This window comes from Cuculus canorus, chromosome 2 (assembly GCF_017976375.1).
Source record: "Cuculus canorus isolate bCucCan1 chromosome 2, bCucCan1.pri, whole genome shotgun sequence".
Classification (NCBI taxonomy): Eukaryota; Metazoa; Chordata; class Aves; order Cuculiformes; family Cuculidae; genus Cuculus; species Cuculus canorus.
Genome location: NC_071402.1, coordinates 140,655,174 through 140,668,488, shown reverse-complemented (window position 1 = coordinate 140,668,488; position 13,315 = coordinate 140,655,174). Strand labels below are relative to the sequence as shown.

The window sequence follows — 13,315 nt, the reverse complement described above, 5'->3', positions numbered from 1 at the left end:
CCGGCTCCATACAGCAGCACGGGGGCTGTAAATGCTTTCAGCAATGGGGAGGTGCACTCAGCAATTCCCCAGCTCCTCTGGAGGGAAGGTAGAGGCCATGAGTTGTCTAATGTTTTTATATATTATTTGAATTGTTGTAACGCTTAGACGCACCGGTCATAAATCGAGAGCACAGAAAAATGAAGATGACCCCAGTGTCCAAAGGGCAGAGTGGAGGGGCAGGATGAGGAATGCACCTGTGCTGCCCAAAATGTGGGTCAGTCATGTCAGTCCTCCTTATGCAAGGATCCTAAAGCAGGATTGTAACAATTACGAGATTTAAAAAATAGCGAAGTTAACGATATTTTTATTGCCTCCAGACTTTCTGGCTTTTAGGATTTCCATTTGTTTCTCAGCAAATAGGAGTGTTATAAACTTTTTGTGCTGAAAGTTTATAATCTCCCTTAATAGCATGAATCTATAAGCTGCAACATGCAGAGAAATATTAGTTATTTGACCCTCACAGTAAATTTGCAAAGTTGACAATTCTGATGGATGTAATGGGAAGAGAAGATGATAACATGTTTTAATGTGGTGCATATGGGTAGGTAATTTAGGGAGTATAGAGAACAGGAGCAAGAAGAGGTCAGGCAGTGTGGGTGTAACGAAGGGAGGAAGCAATCAAGGCAAACAGGAAGGCAAAGAAAGCGAAGAAAATAGTGTTAATGTTTGACTGGCACTCAAAGCTCTAAAAAATCAGTGTACTCTCTTTTTTTCCTCTTTTTAGAAAAAATATATTTTTTTTTTGTTTAGCAAAGCTTTTGACAGCAGCAGCAGCAAAAATAATAGCTCCTAGGACTAGCATATTTACCCACAGCACGCGGTAACCCCTTTCTGTTGGTTTTAAACCAAATTTAAAACAGAAACTGTGTTAGCCCTTGTGAAAACATGGAGTTTGTTGATTTGCTGAATGTGCCTTTTATAATTTGGGTTATTTTTTTGTGTTTTTCATGAAAACAAGCTCTTGTTTATTTCTTTTTTATGTCTTCTAATGCATTTTATTAGCTTTTTCAAAGAGCTGCTTATATGAAGTATTCCTCTTATGGTGTTCAATAATTGCGTTTATGATGAACAATTTTGGGTATTTGTATTTTATGTTGGATCCAGTGCTTATTGTTTCAGGGATAAAATTGTGAGAGGTAGAATGTTTTTCAAAATGTACCTTCTCTGCGATTATCAGTAACAATACAAAGAGCCTAAGATTTTTCTCCGTCTTTGTTTTAAACTCTGCTAGTGCTTTTAGCAACCAATATTTTAATTTAACTCTTTTTTTTATGTTAAATTTTTATGTTACATTTCCTTCAGTGTCTATGTGCTCTGACAGGTTTTCCTTTTGTTTAATCTGTTTTCATATGGTCATGAGGAAACGCTTTAGCTGCCTCTGCTTCATCCTGGGATCCCAGTGGTTGAATGTTTCAATATTTGTCATTTCTTTGTAAATCTGAACAGTGAGTGATGTCATCCACTTCTGAAACTGAACACTCCCTGTGTGAACAGCTTTGAACTACAGATTTGATTTAGGAATGTTGCTGCAAAGCTTCAAAGACACTGCTCTGTCCAGCTGCAATTCTGACTTTTATAGGTTTTGTGCAAGTCCAATGAGAAGTTTGTTTATCCAGGCCTTATTTAATTCCAGTTTGGTTTTTCAGGTATGTTGTTGTGTTAAATGCCTGCAAAGTCTGCTCTTTCTTCAGCAACAATTAGAGAGCAGCCCCACACATTTCTTTTAAATTAACACCCACTATGTGCTCTCTAAAAAAAATAAACAAGTGTAAGACTTTAATTAAGATGGTAAGCAAGTAGCCACCATTTCAAACTCTCATTAAAGTAAAGCTTTTGGTTAATGATGAAATTTGTAGATAAGCTTCCACTAACAGTGGTCATTTCTACTCCCACTTTTTCTTTGCTCTTCCACCATGTTGTAATATTGCTAAGACCTCCCCCCTTCAGATATTTTAGAAACATCACTGAAGTACTTTTTTCCCCTTTTTTTCCAGTCAGAACCCTTTCTCTCAGACGTATTTTTCCTCTTTAAACTGCATTCATAACTTTCTTCTGTTCAAAAGAAGGATAAATACTGTGTCTGTTACTTCACTGTGACTCATCCATAGGCTTGCTCGTCTCTCTTTTCCCTCTCCCACCACATGCTTTGTTTCAACAGGGAGAAAGAAGCAGGAAAATACTGATAAAAGAGAAGGTGAATGCCTATGTAGCTTTGGATAAGATGAATCCCCTATGACAAGTCAGAGTTAAATTACCACTGGAAGTGCTCTTGAGATACTGCCAGGGTCATCTGATATTATTGTGGGGTCTCCGTTTTGCCCCAGAGCGACATGGGCAGTGGTGTTGAGGACGAGAGCAAAAGCAATAAGCAGAGCAGCCAGTCGAGGCGGCAGGGACTAGAGGTACCGAGACATTCCTTACTGCAACAGGAACATTTACAGTTGGATTGGTGGGCGATCTCCTTAAATTTGGGACCCTCCAGCACACAGGCATTAGGACACATGGCCCTGTGAAGACTGGGTTCACTGGCTTCCCCTCTTCCCTTCAGCAGCAATGTGATCTGAAATGACACTAATTAGGATTTATTGCTAGAATCTCTGGATTGATATGTATTCCTAAAAGGATCTTTTAAAAAAATGTCATGAAACTACTGCAGCTGGAAGATGGCAAGCCAGTCGTGTGGAGAGGTCCCCTTGGCACTGATGCTTTCACACTTAACAAGAATATGAAGGACCACATTGTGCCTTCAGTCTCTGTGCACAGTTTGTGGTTATTTGTTTGCTCGGCAGAAGACAGCCTGCAGTAGCTGGATATTTAAACTCTTGTGCGTGATGTTATTATTATGTGACATGATGCCCAAGCAGTAAAAGACAATTTTGCTCATGTTGTTAACTTGATCCCTGGTTTTGGAGGCTTTTTGAATCACATATGCCACCACTGCCTTTCATCAGAAGACAGGTTTTGGATACACCTTTTTAAAGAGAAAACCCCTCTGATGTATTCCTTTACTACTCGTACTGAATATGGATTTGCCTTTGACAAAGGCAGTGTCTTTGTATTCAGATATATGCTTTTGCACTTGATCCAAAGCCAAGGCAAATATCAAACAATATGAACCAGATGAATCTACCAGAAAGCAATAGATATTCTTTTCTAGAGCTAGTGTGAAAGACTATGAAGTTTATCATGTGTTTAGGTAAAGTTTCTCTTTAAAGCTAACAGTGTTTTAGAATTCTCTTCCTTTGAAACATTAACGTAAGTGCAGGAGTCATAATGTAGATCTTGAACATAAACAGTTTCTGTTTGGGTGGCTTGGTTTTGGCTTCTTGTTATCCTGACTGATGAACTATTGGGCATTGTGGCTAAACATAATGAAATTGTGTAAGCTAAATCATGCTGAGATCTCTTTTGAGACAAAGAAAACTAAAAAGGAAGAAGAAAATTTTTCCAACAACTAAATCTGAGAAAAAAAGATTTTTGAAGGATATTGTTTGAGGTGGTTTAATCACTTTATTAAACATTCTTGTGGGAACAGAGGAAAAAGAAGCAGGGTAAAGCCATGTATATACTTAATGCAGAGCATGGTAAATTATAATGGATGTTGCATAGGCTCAGATATCAGGTGTCTGACTAACATTAATGAAAGCAGCATAATTCAGACTGAACTTTATTCTCCTCCATTATGACCAGCTGTTGGAAAGAAGCAAGATGTGTATGCAAAGTCTGCAGATGCTTGATGATCACACACAACAAGGGGTGCAGAGGGGAGAGATTTAGTGTTTGTTGATTTTCATGCTTTCAGATTCTGAATTAAGTTCTTCAGCATGTTTTATGGAATTCTTGTGATTTGTTTACTTTTAATGCTGTTACTTCAGCATTTATTTATTGCTTATTTCCTCTTGTATGTGTTGCTGTTTCCCCTTTTTCTTTTGAATAAGAAGAGGGTGAAAGTGATGGCAGTGATTTAGTTATGCTTTCTAACTCTGTAATGATGTGGACATTGTCCGTATTATAGAGAGATTCTTTGGGGTCTTGTGGAAAATTTCTGGCAGAATTAAAATAGACCTGGGTGACAGCCTAGCACAGTACAAGTGACACATGGACTTGGTGTTGGGAAGATGGTTGAGTGGGGAGTTTGATTCTGACTTCCTGCTTTCAAGTGGCTGAAAAATTTATGAGAGATTTTACAAGTTTTACAATAAGTTTATCTTATAAATTTTTTCCTTTAAAAACATGATTTTAATGTCAATTATGAATTGAAAGATTCTCAGCGAGTAAGTAACTATTGTGAGTCAAAAGGTTCTGGTTTATTTTATTAATCAGATGAATCATATAGTTTTGTTTCTGGTTTTTTTTTTTTTATAAATCTTTCAGCATAAGTAATCACATATGATAATCTTAGTATTATTTTTTATTTCCGTAAAATTCAGATACATAAAAATTGCTTTGAAACCAGCACAAACCAGTAACAGGTGTGGCTAAACTGAGCTTCTTTAAACATCTTAATTGTTTAAAGATTTATGGATAAGGCAATTGCCTTTAATAAACTCCTTTGTAGTCTGAATTATCTGTGCCTTATTTAAGATCTACATGTTAATATTAGATATGTTTGTTCTGGTGGAAGGTGAAATACAAAGAGCAGTTCAGTAAGGAAATGAAGAGCCACCAGTACAATCCTCTTGAGAGTGCTTCCTTCAAGCAAGCACAGATTGCATCCACCTTGGCAAGTGATGTAAGTGTATTTGCTTTGTATTTTACATGCATTTACATCCTGAAAAATCTAACATTTGTTCTCAAGCATAATTTCTTTTTCCATTTTACGAATTACTTTCAGCAGCAGTCTCTGCTATGCAGTGTCTGTGTAGCAGATACACCATGTTATCCATTCCTTCCTCTGTTTCTAACAAAGCCTTTCTGTAAGACCTGCTGAGTTGTTCACAACTGTGTTAGATGAGATTCACCTCACTTAACTTCATGTTCAAAAAGTATGGCTGCTTACTCTGAGCTAATTGCCTTATGCTTGGTCCCTTTGTATTTGGGAAAGAAATAAACAGGTCTAGAGGGCAGTTCTTCTGACCTATTATAGATGCCTGTCTTTTAGAGGAATGAAGTACTGATATCTCTCCAGTAGCTGCAGGAGGAGGTTACATGAATAGCTCAGATTTTGATGTCTGTCTTTCAGACTTCATTCTATCAGTTGATCTTCTGAATAGCATTGTAAGTTACAGCAGTGACTAGATTCAGCAATGTGTACCTGCAGCTAGAGCCAGATTGGAAAACACATTTATATGATAATGCTGTTGGGATGATATATTTAACAGTGTATCTAATGCTAAAAACTGCGAGCTCTTCTTTGAGACAGTGATCCGGGATAGCCAGGACAGAAGCCTTGATTCTATTGTCCGGTGTTTCCAAAGTGTAGGGCACCACCCAATGGGAACAGCAGAGGCCAGGTCTGGGAACGGTCCAACAGAATATGTAATTGTTTCCAAAATATAAATGTTTAGTAAAACATTAACTGAAGTAATTGTTATTATAAGAGATTTGCAAATTGAGTATTGTTCATTTGTAGTCTGCCTAAATCAGTCTGCCTAAGAACTTGATAGGCACATGGAACTGACTAAAGGTGTTGGTTTAAAAGATTTGTCATCCAAGATAGGCAAGGTAGCTAGTTTTCTTCCTGTAAAAATGGACATCCAGCAATCAGAAGTACGGAAAATCTTACTGTAGTCTTAATAGGAAGTTATCTTCCACTACTTCATCAAGTGATGATCTTTTGCCTTAGGTGACTGTATTGCTCATCTTTGCTGAAAGCAGTCTGTATGAATTAGAATATCCAAGAGCACTTCCCTTTAACTTATCTACAACTTTTTTATTTGGACAGTTATTGTAATTCCTGAATCAAGAGAAAAAGAACAAGAATCAACAGTGTTTAAAATGAGTGAAGTCAAAGTATTGCGGAAGATACCTTTGATTTAAGTTTTTTGGGGTGGGAAAAGATCAATAATAATAATTCTTTTCTAGTCTGAAAAGTCATGCAAAGTATGATTTTCTTGTAAGTGTCCTTTTTTGAGGAAAAAATTTGAGCAGTAGAATGAATTCTGTTATTGTTGACTTTTCCTCCAAATATTAGTAAATTACTACCATCTAGTGGCTGATAGAGGTTGTTCGGGCAAGCGCTTAATGCTTTCTATTTTCAAGTGGCCACTCTGCAATATGAAACAGTGAATTATGTTGTTGATCTTTATTTTACATAATCTGAATTCTCTTTCCAGGTGAACTACAAGAAAGATTTGGAAAGCCTACATGATCCAGCCTCTGATCTACCAAACCTGCTATATTTAAACCACGCTTTAAATATCAGCAAAACACATAGTGATGTAAGTTGCCTTTATAAGAATGATTTGTAAAAAACATATGTAGTAAGGAATGCAGTATGTATAGACGTTATACAATACATACATTTTTGGTACTTGCTTTTAGGGAGCAATAGTTCATTTGCTAGAACAACTAATGAACTGTGTAGGAATGACACAGACTTCTGGTACTTGAACATTTCTTCTTATATGTCTGAAACCTTGTTTGTTTTTTTCCTTTGTTGATCTAAGATACTTCTTTCCTTTCAGATCTCATTTTGCCTATGATCTTACTTATTGCTTTCATCTGCAAGCTTCTGTACAGAAGTGACCATTAGCCTAGTTTAATGTTTGGCCTTCTGCTTAAAATAGCCTCTTGAGTGCTAGCTTCCCGTAGAGCTTCTCTGTATAAACTTTTTTTCCCCCTCTTAAATGTGTGAGACTTCCTACACTGTGTCAGATAACAGACGTACTCCATTCTGCCACGTAATAAGACCTGCCCTTTGATGTGGCTGGTGGTCTGACATAGGGTAGTGATGGGGGTTGAAATGGGTAAGAAATGCCTGCTTCTGTGCGATGCTGAAATGGGTAAGAAATGCCTGCTTTTGTGTAATGCTGAAGGTTCTCTCTCACACCAAAAGCACCTATGATACATGTGCAGTGCCTGTAGGCTGGTTAGCTGTATTTGTTGTCTTTAATCCAGGAACCACAAAAAGGCCAAAGGACTGCCGTGGAAAGGTCTGAGTGGGTGGTATTGGGAAGGAAGATTGCTCACCATCAGTGGGAGGCAAACGCTTCATACACAAAGGGTTAGCCCTAATGACTAGAAGCATACTGGTTCATCTTCTGAGTCAGTGCCTGCTTATGAAAGCTTATGTCTAAAATCAAAACAATCCAGCCTTCCCATCTGTACTTGATTTTTGTGTTGCTTTTTGGTGAATTGAAGCTTGCTTTTTATCTGTCTCACTCCAATATGAGAAGCTAACACTCACTATCCCCTTTTGTACATGTAATAAATGAGTTGATAGCCTTTACTTCCTGTGTTCTTCATGTGTGTTTTGGCCTAATTCTAGTTCCTTTCAGCATAAGGTAAGATTAGCGTTCTTTTTGCTGATTAAATGACCACCCTCAGAATGAACTTAATAAATTTGTCATCTTGTCGCTAATAAGATAGAAACCTGGACTTTCCCTTTAAGGCGGCTCACTTCTTGCAAAATTTATTTCTTTTTGTTGCCCAGGAAGGGTTCATTCCTGTTGTCTATGCCCTTTTCTGAGGACAGCATAAATACTAAGTCTCTGATGTCTGCTTTGTCCAAGGGCTGGTAGATTTTTTTCCCTTGCTGCAAGCAGGAAGGAGTGTGCTTTATCAATCCGTAAGATCTCCACTAGCTATTTGTCTTATGCAGAAATCTCATTTTCAAAATCCTTCTCAGATTTGACCTCCCAATATCATGTCTTTGATTTTAACATGGCTCTCCTGCCTCTCTCCATGCTTTTCCAATATCTATTCTCCTTGTCTCTCCACAGCTCATATCAAATCTTTCATGAGGTCTGCTTTCATTCTGTGAAACAGTCTTCTTGACTGTGCCATTAACTAGTTTCCAAAGATTGATTGTATGTCTGTGTTTTCTTGAAGTATACCTTTCTCCCTTGTACTTTATGCTTCTCTTCATCTTTTGCGTAACATTGCTATACTTGCTCCAGTGTGTTACCTTGTAACATAGTGATTAAACTCATAAACTAATACGGTTGATTGAAATGGTTTGCAGATTGACCTAGAGTGTGCAACTTTATGCAACGCATATACTCTAATACCAATGCAAAGCTGTTATACGTCAGCTTCCACGGAAATAAATTCCAACAGTTAAGAGGGAAGCTTGATGGGCATGTTTGGACACAAATAGGCTGATTCTGATAGGTCAAACTTAGCTTGCTTTCTTTATATTGATGAGGAAGAGAATTCACAAGGTGGCACTTTCCCCTCGTATGGTACACATGTAATTCTCTGGCATGAACTACATAGACATAAAATTCAAAACTTTGATATATGTACAACAGCTAGTTTATTATTCTGCACATTTAAAATCTGTTCCTATTGTGGAGACTTTGAGATGCTAATGAACTGAAAAAAAAGGAACTTAGATGTGTTTCATTTTATGGAACAGGGTGAATAAATAGGACTTAAGAGACTGAATCTGGTGCCTGTAGTTTAGTGCAGCAAAAGTTGATGTGTTTTACCAAATTTGATTTGACAGAATTTTTTTTTCAATTTTTGTGTCATTATTTGAGGAATGGAGTAAAAGTATGAAGTCCGTATCTGTAGATGGAGATAATTTTTGTTTCCTCTACAGAAACGATTTTGTTGTGTAACATTTATAAATATTTCCACTAGGAGGCAAACCTAGACCATCTTATGTTTTCCTTTGCACTTAACTGTAAATGATAATGACTATTTTCTAGCGAACATAAACATTTGATTTTTGGATGAGCAGGACAAGCATTCTCTATGGGAACTTACAAGAGTTATTTTTTTATCTAATCCTTTTTTCAGTTTATAAAAATATTTTAAATTCAAATTTAATAGTTTCTTTTGTGCTGTTTTTCCCATAGTTATTTTAAATGGTATTTAAATTGCATAGCCTCTGGATTTTGTTTGTGAAAACATTCTTGGGTATTTTTTGTTTCAGTACGAATATAAGAAATCATTTAAGCAAAGCAAAGGCTTCTATCATTTCATCCCGGATACAGCTGAACAAATTCATCACAAAGAAAATGCAGTGCTTCAAAGTCAGGTATACGCAATCATAAATGCTTATTGCAAAAAGAAAAATGCAGTGTTTCTAACAGTGATTGAATAAAGTACAAAGCTGCATGACAAAATACAGTGATGTACAATGCATATTCCATCAGAAACAGCCAGTGAGGGGATGGGAGAGTGTTTCTGCAGGACCCAAACCTAGCGCAGAAGGCTGCCGGGAAAAGAGATTAATGCTTTTCTCAAATTCAGACATTACTAGTTTTGAGAAGACAAATAAAATATTACTCATTCTGAGTATCATATTTGGACTTGTAGCTATTAGTTTTCTTTATGGTTTCTGTAAAATATTTCATAATATCACAGACTGATTGACTAAAGCTAAATAATGTTTTTGCCCACCTTAATCAAAAGAGTGAGAATGACCAGCAGGTCCAGGGAGATTATTCTCCCTCTGTACTCGGCACTGGTGAGACCGCACCTTGAGTACTGTGTTCAGTTCTGGGCCCCTCACCACAAGAAGGATGTTGAGGCTCTGGAGCGTGTCCAGAGAAGAGCAACAAAGCTGGTGAGGGGGCTGGAGAACAAGTCTTATGAGGAGCGGCTGAGAAAGCTGGGGTTGTTTAGCCTGGAGAAGAGGAGGCTGAGGGGAGACCTTATTGCTCTCTACAATTATACCTGAAAGGAGGTTGTAGAGAGGTGGGTGCTGGCCTCTTCTCCCAAGTGACAGGGGACAGGACAAGGGGAAATGGCCTCAAGCTCCACCAGGGGAGGTTCAGGCTGGACATCAGGAAAAAATTTTTCACAGAAAGGGTCATTGGGCACTGGCAGAGGCTGCCCAGGGAGGTGGTTGAGTCACCTTCACTGGAGATGTTTAAGGGACAGATGGATAAGGTGCTGAAGGGCATGGTCTAGGGATTGTTAAGAATGGTTGGACTCGATGACCCAGTGAGTCCCTTCCAACCTAGTGATTCTATGATTCTATGAATGAATTTAGAAGGCTTCTCCAAGCAAAGTATGTTTGCTTTGGGACTTAGCAAAATGTTGTATGCTGGTATCTTAACTCTGTGCCTCTTAGTGTGATTTTACTGCTAGCCTTATTGGTAGTTGAGAGGGGAAAAGTTAGAGTAAGTAGTTTGCCTTCCCACAGGTACAAACAAAAGTGTGTTTCAGAATGGTGCTCCTGAGACAGAAAGACAGGATTGTGGGCCTGGCTCTGAAACAAATTTTATTAAATGGAAACATGACAGGGGTTCCTATTGAAAAACTGCTACCTGTTCAGACATAGGTCATTCAATCAAAATCATACAATTAGTCTATAGGATTGTGATTGATGTTCCTAACTCAGCTGCCATTTATAGGTCTGACATTTTGAAGCAAAGGAATAAATGACTCCAGAAAAAAATTTATTGTCTAGCTGCCCTATTTCTCCAACAGGTTAAATCTGTGAGGAGTCTTCCAAGTCAAAAGCCAAGTATGGCTGAGATGGTATTTATCTGTCACCAATAGCAAGCAATCAGATGTCACATTGTGTCAGCTGCTAACAGCATTTATTTTATTTTGCTAGGTCAAGTATAAAGAGGATTATGAAAAGCTGAAAGGCAAATCAATGCTGGAGTTTGTGGATACACCAATGTATCAAGTTTCAAAAGAGGCTCAAAAGATGCAAAGTGAGGTTAGTAAAACTGTGTGCTTGAACTGGCAACATGTAGATCAACAGTGAAGCTAAGACATTTTGTACTAAGGTTAAGAAAATGGATGAAGCAGTGGTCCTTTTTGCTATTTGGTAGCTCAGTTCTGCCTTAATTATTTATTATATTTTTTTTTTCCATAAGGCCATTGGTGCTAACACTAGGACTAGTAGGTATTTTTTACTTTTTTGCCTTTAATTCTGTCTTTAATGATAGAGGGTTCCCTGGGGAGAGTGAGTGAAGCCACAAATCCCAGTCTCATCCCTTGCCTTAACTGAAGCGTTCTGCTGCCTGTTCAGCCTTGGGATCCCAGCAAAAGGGAAAGACTGTTCCTGGGCTCCAGAACAGCACTGGCTGTCATATGTCAGGCCATATTTTTCTAACTTGTTATTAAAAACTTCCAGTGCTGGAGGTTTTGTGACCTCACAGACAATCAAGTCCAGTGCTTCACCACCCATTGTGAGGGACTGTATTTCCCCATGTCTCCCTTGCTGCAGTTTCAGTCCATTATTTTTCCTGTGTTTCATGGAAAACAGATGACTTCATCTTCTTGGTTAAAACTTTTATGTGTTTAAAACCCTTACCTTGTGTGCCATTTGTCCTGTCTTTTCTCTACAATCAAATTGTTTCTTTCATAGATCTTGTTAAAAATTCTTTTTAGGAATATCATGCTTTGGTAGTTTTGTCTAAATTGTGCGTTAGATTATGTAATGAAAAGAATGAAAAAGTTATTTATTAATGTGGTAACTAATCTATAGCATGGCTCATTTCTGGGTCTGTTTACAGTGCTCTTTCTGAAATGTACTTGGAAATGTGCATGCATGTACCACGAATTGTCTTTGCTTCAACAGAAAATGTATCGCAAAGATTTTGAAGAAGAGATCAAAGGAAGACCCTCAATGGATTTAGACAAGACTCCGGAGTTCCTGCATATAAAACAAGTCACTAACCTTCTGAAAGAGGTGGAGGATTTTTATTTCTATTTTATTGTTGTTGTTAAGATATAAATGAGCAATAAACAGTATCACTACAAGCTACTGAGTGCTAAACAATTTACAGTTAACTTTACGGCTAAACAAACAAGGAACTTAATGAGTAAAAATTGTGTTGTGTCATATTATATTCTGAAATCCTGTATTAAGAATCAGTAATTTTTTAAGTTTTCTTATGAAATGATAAAACTCAGCACACCTGAACCAGAAAAACAGAGTTAATGAAGAAGTCGGATAACTCCACAGAAATGGATTGTTGTCAGAACATTCCCTTGAGGGCCTCAGTTTTGGAATTTTCTCTTCCCCTGGGGTCAAAGAGACCGATTTGGTGACCTTCTAGGCATGCTTCAAAGACATCTGTTTGATAGCGTTTTGGAGAGGGCCTGGGGCTTGCTTTCCAGACGGAAGAAGGAGTGGAAAGGAGGATTTCTGTGGTGTCCAGATGGCAGTTTTTGCTTTTGAGCAATTATTCCAGGTTTATGATAGTCTGTAGTGGTTATATGGATGCCTCAAGCTGTTAGTAAACGCTAATGATTATTTTAATTGAAATAATTATTTATCATACATGTTATGGATGAAAATAAAGAGGACCGGTATTCCATAATATAGCTGTGATATTACATAATCTGCTTCAAGCAAATTTTATTAGAAGGGGCCTATTTTCTGTATGCTCTCTGGTTTTTTAATATTTATCCAATGATCTTCAGTGGTTTGTGGCATTATAAATTAAATCACTTTTTCCCCCATAACTAAGAATCCTTTCATCTTGTATTTTACGTAGTTATTCAAAACTGTTTTCATGTTTTGAGTACTGGTTGATTAAGCTTACTATTTGACTCAATTGAGAAGTAAACATATCAGCAAAATTCACATTTAGTAATATCAGAACTGCTAGCTATCTTCCATTGCATAGATATATAGAAGCTAACAGAATCTTGTTTATATTTATTCTATTAAGAAGTGATGTTTTTGCAGTTGTTCCGATGAATGAATTGATGTTAGAATGAAAAACCTTTGAATGTTGTTCCTTTCCTTGTTCTTTAAACAACTTATCTCAGTCTATGCTAGATTTCATATGGCATAAAAAAGGATTATCTTTACATATATTTATATATTTTTCATCCTCTAATAAATACTTTATTTTGATAAGGTTGGTTGTTAGGTAGACAAGTCTCAAGCTAGGTCTAGTCTGTGCTGTACCATTTCATGTGTACGTCTCGTGTATGCCTACTGACTAGGGAAAAATGCAAATACTTGCATTTCATTGAATTAATCTTGCTGCATTCTGCATGTCCGCAGAAGCGGTTAATGCATGCATAGTTGCAGATGTGATATAAATGTTCATCTCTGAAAATTCTGATGTAACTTCCCTCCATGGTGCTATATGCATTAAGATGTTCCCTTATTCTTACCTTTTCAAGCTTTATGACTCATTACTTAGGGAATAAACCATGCTTGTAAGCCAGACAGGACGAATAT

At 37.4% G+C, this 13,315-nt stretch overlaps 1 protein-coding gene across 8 annotated transcripts in view; it reads left to right on the top strand.

Moving 5' to 3' along the window:
• Positions 1 to 13,315, top strand: part of NEBL (nebulette) — a 257,190-nt gene that overhangs the window by 188,525 nt on the left and 55,350 nt on the right. For 5 of the 8 annotated variants that reach the window (XM_054057765.1, XM_054057767.1, XM_054057766.1 and 2 more), the window contains 5 exons: positions 4,667 to 4,774; positions 6,318 to 6,422; positions 9,086 to 9,190; positions 10,721 to 10,828; positions 11,696 to 11,806. The exons of 2 other annotated variants lie outside the window; for them this stretch is intronic. In XM_054057765.1, the coding sequence (XP_053913740.1) occupies positions 4,667 to 4,774; positions 6,318 to 6,422; positions 9,086 to 9,190; positions 10,721 to 10,828; positions 11,696 to 11,806 (537 nt within the window). The remainder of the gene's footprint in view (positions 1 to 4,666; positions 4,775 to 6,317; positions 6,423 to 9,085; positions 9,191 to 10,720; positions 10,829 to 11,695; positions 11,807 to 13,315) is intronic. One more of the 8 variants, XM_054057769.1, reaches the window with a different exon arrangement.